Genomic DNA, 11,208 nt, shown 5'->3' on the forward strand with positions numbered 1-11,208 from the left:
CCAGAGTGATGCGCGAAGTGGATATGGCGCTGGTATTGAGGTCGGGGTACGTATTCCGGATCATCCACCGACTTAGCTTGAAACCCCTCCTGTACGAGTCTACCATCAAGTCATCGAAATCCGGCGAAGCAATGTAATCGCTGACAGCCTTCTTCTTCGCGTCTTTGATCCCTTGAGAAAAGATCTGAGTCCTCTCCCTGATATCCTCCTGAAGATACTCGACCCGGTGCTCCAGGTCTAGCTTCATTTCCGCCATGCGCTGCACCACCACTCCCATGGCCTCGGCATCCCTCTGAGACCTCGCCTGCCTAGACCGCGCACGGCGAGCAGCAGCATCTGCAGCACGAGCATTCTCCTCGACAGTCCGAGCAGCCTCCTCGGCAGCTCGCGCCTGCCGCGAGCATTTCTCCACCTGGTTCCCCAAGGCGTGAATGGAGGAGTTCACCTATCAAAGGAAAACGAGATCAGAGAAACGAATGAAAAAAATAGAAGCCAAGCTCTAAAGAAAGGATCACTTACCACCATGGCATGAGTAACGGCACGGCAGGCCACTTGGTGCAGAGGGAGCTCGGTCCACGCCGCAACTTCCTCAGGAAACATCGCCTCCTTACTCCGTTGAAGAGCATGCACAGGCGACAGCACGCTCCTGAAGTCCCCCGGGGCCTCCGAGCCCGACGGCCCTGCTCGCATATGAGCGGACTTGGAATAAGCAGGAGCCCCCGTGTGTGTGGTTTCAGCATAAGGAGCCCCCGCCATCCCCTGCATAGGAGGAACCATCTCGGGCTCCTCTGCCGGACAGTCCGGCACCTCGGGCTCCGCAGCTCGGGATGGCTCGGTGCGAGCTCGCTTGGCCACCCGCTTTCTCCTCTTCATCCCCTCGAACAAGTGCGCACCTCGTAACCCTCGAGAATCCATTGTACCTGCGAAAAGGAGGTCGGCATCAGCAAGACGTAAGCGAAGAACAAGACAAGATCACTAGGGAAAGAACCTACCCGAGCTCAGGCCCGCAGCAATAAGCTTGGCCTCCGTCAGATACCACTGGCAATCCAGCCCAAGCCGCGCCCTTTGCCGGAGGCCCTCCGCCGTCTCCTCATCAAGTGTGATGCCGGAATCAGGAGCGGCCACCCCCCAGCCGGTCTGAAACGGCCACCCCGTCGCACTTCGCACTCCGAAATAGTCCCGCTTCCATGCCGGGACCTTATTGGGGAGTCCGTGTAAGAGCTTGAAGCCAGGGCGAGGGGACAGGTAGTATGCCCGCCTACACCCAGGAAGGGGACCCACTTGCTTTTTCAACATTAAGATAGAAGAAAAAATCTCCAGAGGGAAGTTCTCGTCACAAAATAAAGAGATCGTACCCACTAAGTTCCTAATAGAGTTCGGGTGAAGTTGGCCAACTGTCACACCAAAGTGGTTTAGGACCTCGACAAGAAGAGGGTGAAAGGGCAGTCGCAACCCCGCGGCGAGCTGTTCCCGGAAAATCACCATCTCATCAGGACCGTGTTCCCAAGGAAAGCTCCCCGTAGGGATAAAATAACCATACTCGCTGGGCAAACTATAGTAGTCTACGAGGGTTTGAAGTTCCTCAAGCGTCATAGTCGAAGGGCCGAACTGATCTACAACCCGGCCACGGCGGGAGGTGGATGCCGACCTACCCGAAGCACCTCGGGTGGTAGGCCCGACCCCTTCCTCAGGACCTACATCGGGCTCACTTGAACTACCGTGGGACGCAAACTGGTTCGTAGAACCCACATCAGACCCGCTTGAACAGTTTGAACCCTCCAAATCGGACATCGTGGAACGGAACGGGATTCCAAGAGAACACTCACCCGGGAAGAAGACTGAAGCAGACCGCGAGAACTCGAACAAGCAAGAAGCCCTGGGACGCGAGCTGAAAAGCCTGGACGCGAGCTGAAACTTAAGGCGCGAGCTCGAAATATACAACAATAGCAAGGACGGGCCCCCCCGCGCACTATTTATATCCACTGCGTACGGAAAGCGACGGCCCAGATCGAAGCCAATCCAACGGCCCACAGCCGTGCTAAGCCGCACGTCTTCGAAGACCAATCGGCGCACGTCTTTCCGAAACTGACGGAACGTCGCGCACATCTTGTCAGAGGACAGGTGCCGGCACGCGTCTTCCCGAAACTGACGGAGTAACGGCGCACGTCTCCTCGCAATAAAAGCGTCTGCAGCGCAACTCCCGAACCATCGCCGTCACGACTCCCAAACGCGCGCCCTTTTTTGAAAATCAAATTAGAGCAAGCGCGCTCAGCACGGACCAAAAACCCTCCTGCTACCTTGCAAACTCCCCGCGCCAAGATGGAACCATCGTCGCAGGGAGTGGGGGGCAATTGATGAAGGGAAATTTGGCCCGACCTCGCGATCGCCCGACACGCGGCAAAGGCAAGAAGTTCGGGATAGTAGAGCACCCAAAGCGAACATCGGAAGCAAGTCCAAACTCACTACCGAGCCCGAACTCCAGACCGCTGTACTTTGTCCGAGCTCCTTGATAAAGAGCGAGCTCCCAGTCGAAGGTCCGAGCTCCCTAAAACTTGAGCTCCCGAAGTCCGAGCTCGGTACTAGGAGCCCGAGCTCCCTAAAGAACCCGAGCTCCCTAAAAACCTGAGCTCCTGAAGTTCGAGCTCGGTACTAGGAGCCCGAGCTCCCTAAAGAACCCGAGCTCCCTAAATCCGAGCTCCCTATTAAGAACAAACTCCCTACTGGGATTCCGAGCTCGCTATTAAGAGCGAGCTCCCTCCTGAGAACCCGAGCTCCCTGCAAAGAGCACGAACTATACTGGGCCCCAAGCCTCACAAAGCTGACCCGTGGCAGCTCGGAACACTCCAAACCGGACTCAAGGCACCTCGCTCGCCACTCCAACACCACTTCCAAAACACCAGGCCCGCCAGACATACCCGATGCCAAGGGCGTCCTTACCCAAGGACGGCGTACCTGACTGATTTGGGATCTGACGCCTGACAGCAGCATTTCAAACGGCTTCCTGCCACCGCCACCTGCAACCGTCGTCACTGGCCGCAGAGACGGCTCCGACAGAAGGAACAGTGGCGGTTCTGTCCGACCAGAGGAAGTGACACCCGAACTGGCAGGAGTTCAGAAGTAATCATGCCCGACCTGACGGAGGCCTGGAAGTGAATACGCGAGGTGGTTATAAAAGGCTTCTACCCTCCCCAGGGAGGAGGTATGCTAACTCTTGCGCTATCTGGTTATTCTTGCCTTTGAAGGATTCTAACTTGAGCTTCGGAGCCTGTACGCCGGGTTCTCCCCGGAGATTCTCTTCTCCCATTTCAGGTCCCTGTTACACATTTCAGAGGCAAGATCATCAACAGCTAAGACCGGCCAGATTGTGCATCATCAGAAATAAAATACAGAATTTAAAATTAACCCAAAAGTGAAGTTGTTTTTCTATTTGGTGGTAAATCAACAATTTAACCTTTTAGGTCAAATGTGTCAACCTGAGAAGTTATAAATAATTAATAAAAAAAAGATAAAAGTATAAAAAATGTAAAAAAATATATAAATTATGTAGAAAATATTTTGGCATATCTCTAATATTTTATATTAATTAACCATATTAAATAAAGATAAGTGTGGCAAAGAATAATTGTTTTTATTAATGAGAAATAAAATACAAACTTAAAACCAACAAAAAATTTGAGTTCTTTTCCTATTTGATGGTGAGTCAACAATTCAACCTTTTGGGTTAAATACATCAACTATTGATGTCATAATTAAATAATATAAAAAATTAAAAAAATATGAAAACATACAAAAATATAAAAATACAAAGAAAGTTGTAGCAAACATTTGGGCATTTCTCCAATATCGTATATTTGTTATATTAAACAAAATCAAGTGTGACAAATAAGAATTATGTTTATTGATATAAAATTATTAAAAAATTATATAAAAATTAAAAATATTTTATTTAGTATCATCATCGTAAAAAATTGCCACATGCACACTTACTAGCATTACAAGTGTCTCAAAACTACAAGTATTGAACCAAAGGAAATTTGTAATCTGTGTTAGGGATAACCCCTTGTTGATCTCTTACTTCCAAAATACAATTATTAAACCATGAAGGGTTTATATAGCATTACCTTCTCTTCTCTTGCTCGAATAAAAGGGTCGATGTTGGCTTGTATATCTCCAAATCGAAAGAAATCCTCCCCCTTCTCAAGCGAACAATGAACAAAGGTCAATGCTGGTTTGGAGTCGCACACCACTTATAACCCTAAATTTCATTCTCATTCCCTATTCGAACAATGATTCTCCCTCTTCAAGCTTCTTCGTCAAAAACTTTTGTATTATTGAACAGAAAGCCGATCGCCTTTACGCGGGAGAGAATTTAGAACCACCGCACCTACTATTTTAGACCGTCACGCCAGTTCCCGAACCCGATGTGGGCGGGGGTCTATATTAGCAGCGTCATTAAGATTTAAGACTAAGATGGATTGGGGTAATAATGTTTCAATTTTCAAGTTGAAATTATGCTCCTAATAAATTCTAGGAGGTTGGACTGCATGAACTAATTGCATATCATGAAGCCGAACTTTTTAGATGGTAAGAGTAGGCTGCGGGCTGCAGAGGGATCGGATCGGATTAGGTAAAGGCATATCCGATCTGATCCATTAAAAAACTCTGATTGATCCGAATTCGATAAAGATGTGTTGGATTTTCAAAAGCATGAGAATTCGAATTCAAACGTATTATCGGATATCTAATTCAAAATTTTAATGAATTAAATCGGATTGGATCACTTTTGCTATTTTGGATTCGTTTGACTTTATACTTGCTGGTTCAAGAGATGGGTTCAGCTGCATTTTTAACGAAGTTTGAGATTTTTAGGGCTTTGTTATAAATTAATATTAAGTCTTTATATATATATATATATAATAATGACACCAAGTTGATTATTAAATTAAATAAAATCTTAAAGAGTGATATGCTTAATCACGCATATATGTTTATTTGAATTTCCCACGAAACATCTAATGAAAGAGTCAATTACCAAGAGCAACAAAATACCATCCAATTTCATAAACCAGCAGGTACACAAGTTCTTAGAAAGAATAAAACATACAAATTGAGAGATGAACAAGCAGCAAGAGGACAACTGCTCCACGGTGGTGGTACAACAATCACCAACAACGTAACTAGAGACCCAGAAATCAACATAACTCTATCTAGTTCCACCCACAAACATAGAGTACTAGAGACCCAGAGAACAATATCCCAACTGTATAATCCAAATCTAATTGCAATTAAAGATGGATACATACATATATAGATCAGGCAGCTAACATTAACATATAAAGCAGTAGCAATCAACCCACCATCAGCATTAAATTAAGCTTGGAGAGCGTAGGAATCCATCCAATTAACGAGTCTGCATGCAGCATCCATATACATATTTGAATCAGCCACACCTTCATCAACCTTCTCATATTCAATGCAACATTTGACGAAGCTCTTCTCCTTGTTTTCAATTACTTGTACATTCAGCTTATAGTATTTGTACAGCTGTGCAATATCTCCTTGAAAGAACCTCAATGTGAGGGACATGTTTTCTTCATCCAAGGCTTCTAATTCAGCTTTTGCACTCAAAACCTTTCCATCATCTGTGTTTGAAGAACAATTCCATCCATCCATCCATCCATCAGAATATATATATGGGTTTGTTAGCTAGCTAGAAGAATTTTTGTCTTTTAAGATGTTAAATATAGCTAGCTAGTGCATGCATGCATGGAGATATAGATTCATTACGTACCTGAAAGATAATTCCAGCTTGTGATAGAGCCCACACTCTTCCCATCTCCTTCAAGTATATGTACTCGACGTGAATCATGAGGGGTGACCTTGTGAAAATGGATAGTGTGATCCAAGAAATGCTTAAAATACTCTCTTGCAGGAGACTTGATCTCTATTTCTGATTCGAGCTTACTGGTTTGAGCCATCTTTTCAAATGATATGCAAATCAAGTTTCAAAATACAACTAGCTAGCAGAGAGAACGAAGAAGCTGGAGAAAGAAAGAACACTTCCAATGTTTGATACCCCAAAACCCAAACTTAGGCGGGTGTATATATAGAAATTTGAAGATTGCTGAATTTCATTGCACCTTTCCATTTTAGAAGCCCCAAGGCAAATTCATTATGATATCCGATTCAGTGAGACTATGTTCAGTTGTTCATAGTCTTTTACAGTCGTGCATTGGGAATATTTTCATACATGTAATACTTTTTTTTCATAGGGAGATATTCATAATGTAAGGCCGTAAGAGACTGCATAAGAAACGGTGTGAGCATGGTCTTTTGAGGATCAAATCCTATTTGGTCAAATGGTATTCCACATGCAACAATCATTTTCCAATAAAAAATTATATTAAATTAACATATACATAAGCATTATTATAAATGTATTCAACTACTAACAGTGTTTGTAAATAGACATTTAATATTTTACTAGCGGAGGGGGGTCGAAATCATATTAAATTAACATATACATAAGCATTATTATAAATGTATTCAACTACTAACAGTATTGAATCGGTTTTTGGCCAAAAATTGTTGAATCGGTCAATGTGTCATTGACCGATTTAATGGTTTTTGGCTGTTTTTTATTTTTTTAATTGGCCATCTAGGTAATTGGTTCTGTTTTATCCTAATCTCGGTCCATAGCCAAAAATCGTTAAATCGGTCAACGACCCATTGATCCGTTCAATGGTTTTTGGTTTTTTTTTTTTATTTTTTTAGTTTTTATTATCAGAATGGGTCATCCGTTCGAATTGAAAATTCAAACTGTTGACTCAAAAACCGGTGGTCAGAATGGTTTCGTTTTCAGGTTGTATAAGTCACGTGCTCGAATGACATAACACGTATGGTAATGCTTAATGGACATCATCGAACCGTCAACCCATTGACCTGTTCAATGGTTTTTGGCTGTTTTATTTTTATTTTTTAATTTTTTTTGTTAGAACGGGTCGTCCGTTCAAACCGGACGATCAAATAGTCGACCCGAAAACCGGTGGTCAAAATGGTTCCATTTTTGGATTGTATGAGTCACACACTTGAATGACATAACATGTATGATACTGCTCAATGGATCTCACACACTACTTTTTGCCTGTAATTTTTGTTGTCAGAACGGATTGTCCGTTCAAATCGGATGATCGAACCGCTGACCTGAAAGCTAGTGGCCAAAACGGTTCCATTAATTTTTGCTTATAATTTTTTGTTGTCAGAATGGGCCATCTGTTCGAACCGAACGGCTGAACCGTCGATCAAAAAATCGGTTGCCAAAACGATTCTGTTTCGGGTCGTATGAGTCACACACTCAAATGACATAACACGTATGATACTACTTAATGAACCTCACATTCAATTTTTTGCCTATAATTTTTGTTGTTAGAACAGACTGTCCGTTCGAACTGGATGATCGAACCATCGACCCAAAAACCGGTGGCCAGAATGGTTCTGTAATTTTTTGCTTGTAATTTTTGTTGTTAGAACAGGCCATCCATTTGAACTAAACGATCAAAGAGTTAGTTGTTAGAACATTATTAACAACATTTATCAATAATAATAAGTAATTATACTATTTAATTAAATAATCATTAATGATAGTTTTAATAATATTATTTAGTTATTTTTAATATAGCAATAATTATTAAATTTATGAATAGGATTTATTAACAATATTCATTAAATTAATAATTACCAAAATTAAATTAAATTAATTGTATTTATTAGTAATAGTCAATAATTATAATATTTTATTAAATAATCAATAAAAATACGTTTAATAACATTTTTAATTATTTTGAATATAACAATAATTACTATACTTATTAACAATATTTATAATATTAATTTAAAGTAAAATTAAAGTAAATATCTAGTTATTAACAATATTTATTAATTATAATCACTAATTGTATATTTTTAAATTACTGTGATAATCAGTAATTATTATTACAGTATAATTACAGTAATAATCAATAATAATAATTATTAATTAGTAATATAATTACACTGTTAATTAGTAACATAATCAATAATTATTATTACAGTAATTATATAATTACACTATTAATTATTGTAATTAATTAGTAATTATTGTTATTAATTAATAATTAATTAGTAACTAATTACTGGCAATGGGTGCATGTTATTACACTATTAATCACTGTAATTAATTAATAATTATTGTTACTTGTTAGTACTGTAATTATTATTACAGTAATTAATTAGTAATTATTGTTATTAATTAGTAATATAATTACACTATTAATTACTGTAATTAATTAATAATTATTGTTATTTTGAAAATGGGTGCTCGCACTAGTAGATTCCATTTCCTAAGTGAAAAGAGCACCCATATCTTAATTAATAACAATTAAGATGTTGTACAATTTAATTTGGTGAGATGGCAATAAATTCAGCCCCCCATATTCTACTAATAGTTCCCTCCCTTATAAACTGCATCCTGCCTGTGGATTTGGTATCAATCCACGGTCAGGATGCATCCCACCTGTACGGTGGGGTTAAGGATTCTAAGGTAGACTGAACTGTCATTCTCCCTAAATCTTGTAAACGGGACTGTTTTGCATTCGCTGAATGTGGATGAGACCGATCCTGTCCACACCCCAATATAATATGGACAAGTTTCGTCGATACCCCAATTTCTCATCCACGGCAATATCACGTGGACATTGATGGACTTTGTGCCTTTTTGTACAGATCAGTAATAAAGACAACCGTGCTCTATTTATTACTTATTTGTTTATTTTATTGATTTTTGTTGATATGATCAATTTTGCTTCCTTGTTTGTTCTTATTATCTCTTATTATTGATAGTTTTATTTTATTGTTTCTCATTGTTTACTCAATCGGCTTTTGTTGATATATGACCTATTTTTTATTTTGAAAGCAGTGGGGTATGGGAATTATTGGCTTTTGTTTCTTATTGTTTACTCTATTGACTTTTGTTGATATATATGGTCAGGTGACTTCAGAGAGGAGAGAGACAGATACTGCAGAGAGGTTCTACTAACCACTTTCAGAAAAATGTGAAGAAGGTAGAAAGGTTAGATAATCAACTAATGCATACAATCTCACAATACATAAAAAATCAATGAATGATCTAGAAAACAATCAATCAATCACTCAGAAAATTATAGAAAAAAACCGAGAGGTTAGCTAATCAATTGATGCACAAATTGTTTACAAAACATAAAAAAAAAATCAATGAAGATGATGAAAAGTCAATTAATGAATTTAATGCACGTGTTTTTAGTTTTTTTGTAAAACATAAATAATTAATATTTATTTATTTATTTGAATAGCCAACAAATTGATAGATTGGGCATTATTTAATAAATTGGATAAACATGGTGGTTATTAGACCTTGATTGAGGGCACCACCAGATTAAACAGAAGACGTTGAAAACCATTTACGCTGTGTTTGGAAACAATGCAAATATATACAGTGTAAAACGGTTTATATAAATTATAAAATTGGGTTAGTTTTGCACCCACAAATTTACTTTCTTATCAAACAGACTTTTATCTGTAATGGATGCAAGCGTGAATTCCAATAAAGCATGTGCATTTTTTTTTATCAAAAGCCTACTTGAATGCAAATTTACTCATTTTTTATTGATGTACTTATACATCTTATTATCAATGTAAATATGCATTAATTTGTTATTTATCAATGCATAAATGTAATGTTGCCAAACACAGGCAAAAATGAACCAGAATGCAAATGTACCCTAAACTGAGATTTACACTCTATTTGTATTGTTTCCAAATTCAGTTACAAGGATAGCCCCTATAAGTTACAAGGGATGGTAACGGTAGGGTATTTGCCCTTCCCAAATCCTAAACCTGTCTAGATGTCCTTCATCCCATATACGACCCAAACCCATTTGACATTTCCCCCAAATTCCCCAAACCCGTTAAACCTATCATGAGTTCATGACCCTATCACCCAATTGTCATATGCCCTATTATTGGTATCATTTTTTAAATTTAAAATTCAAACTCAATTACTTTAATTTATGCTTATTTTTATTAATACTCCATTAACCATAATTGGCCACATAATTTAATCACACAATTTAATCTTATTTAACACGCCACTTAATAACGTTAATTAGTTCCATTAATTGTCTCTATCGCATATTAATTAATTCAACTCCATTTAAGTCTATTTAAAACCAATCATATATAAAATTAATATGTTGTTATATAAATTAAAATAACACACCAAAGAAAGTGTTTTGATCACCAAATCTCTCTACAGTATCTTGTTAAAGAAGCATTGGTAAGCAATTATATTATATCAATGCGTATTAAAGTATGGAAAGCTCATTTGCAAATACCCAAGTCTTAGGCCATAATCAAATCAGCTCTGAATTATCCATTTATGAGTATTTTTTTGGGTGATGATTAATATCCAGTCCTCCCCAGACTATAGTCTGGAGAAGAAACTTCCATACAACTGTTAGGTGCTTTGCCTGTTCAACCTTTGGACACCCCATCAGTATTAAGTGCCTGAATATTTGGGAGGGCTTTCAAGCCATGGCTTCTAGCTTTACAAGCTATATCCCACATGGAAAACCTAAAAGTTATGTTTGGTGAAAAACCTAAAAATCCACAATATGCCTTCATTCAACTCAGAAATCGGCTTTTTAGTTAGATTAGTTTTATTTGCTTCTTCAAAGTTGCTAAGTGAAAGCAGCTCAGTCAAAGCTGTGAAACCCTCCTAAGTGGACTTGTTTTTTTTTTGGCAATAAAGATATATATATATATATATATATATATATATATATATATTAAAAAGAAGAAATCAAACAACAAGCCTTCCCAACAAGTCCTGGGAAGTAAGAATTACAATCCATTCAGGGAAATTAAACACAAAGAAACCTGACTCACTTAGACCTCTCTTAGCAAGATATATAATGGGCTGACTGATTCATCTATCTCTTAATGAAATCAAAGTGAACATTTAAACCTTGGGTTTCCTCTGAAATGTCCTTGAACAAGAAAAGGATGTTGGCTGGAACACTGCTACTTGCCCCGGTGGAAAGGTTTAGGAGAGGGAGACAATCCCCTTCACACAAAAGGATGAAAACCCACAGCTTTTGATCAGTTCATACCTTTCAAATAGTCCAAGCTTCAGCC

At 39.1% G+C, this 11,208-nt stretch overlaps 1 protein-coding gene across 1 annotated transcript; it reads right to left on the minus strand.

The window, feature by feature from the left end:
- Positions 1–5,015: 5,015 nt before the first annotated feature.
- Positions 5,016–6,241, minus strand: LOC104591690 (MLP-like protein 31). The gene is made up of 2 exons (XM_010250661.3): positions 5,792–6,241; positions 5,016–5,642 (listed from the first exon to the last, which is right to left on the minus strand). The coding sequence occupies exons 1-2, from the start codon at positions 5,976–5,978 to the stop codon at positions 5,371–5,373; spliced, it is 459 nt and encodes a 152-aa protein (XP_010248963.1). The 5' UTR covers positions 5,979–6,241; the 3' UTR covers positions 5,016–5,370.
- Positions 6,242–11,208: the final 4,967 nt, after the last annotated feature.

Source organism: Nelumbo nucifera, chromosome 3 (assembly GCF_055504915.1).
Source record: "Nelumbo nucifera cultivar China Antique chromosome 3, China Antique-T2T, whole genome shotgun sequence".
Taxonomy (NCBI): domain Eukaryota; kingdom Viridiplantae; phylum Streptophyta; class Magnoliopsida; order Proteales; family Nelumbonaceae; genus Nelumbo; species Nelumbo nucifera.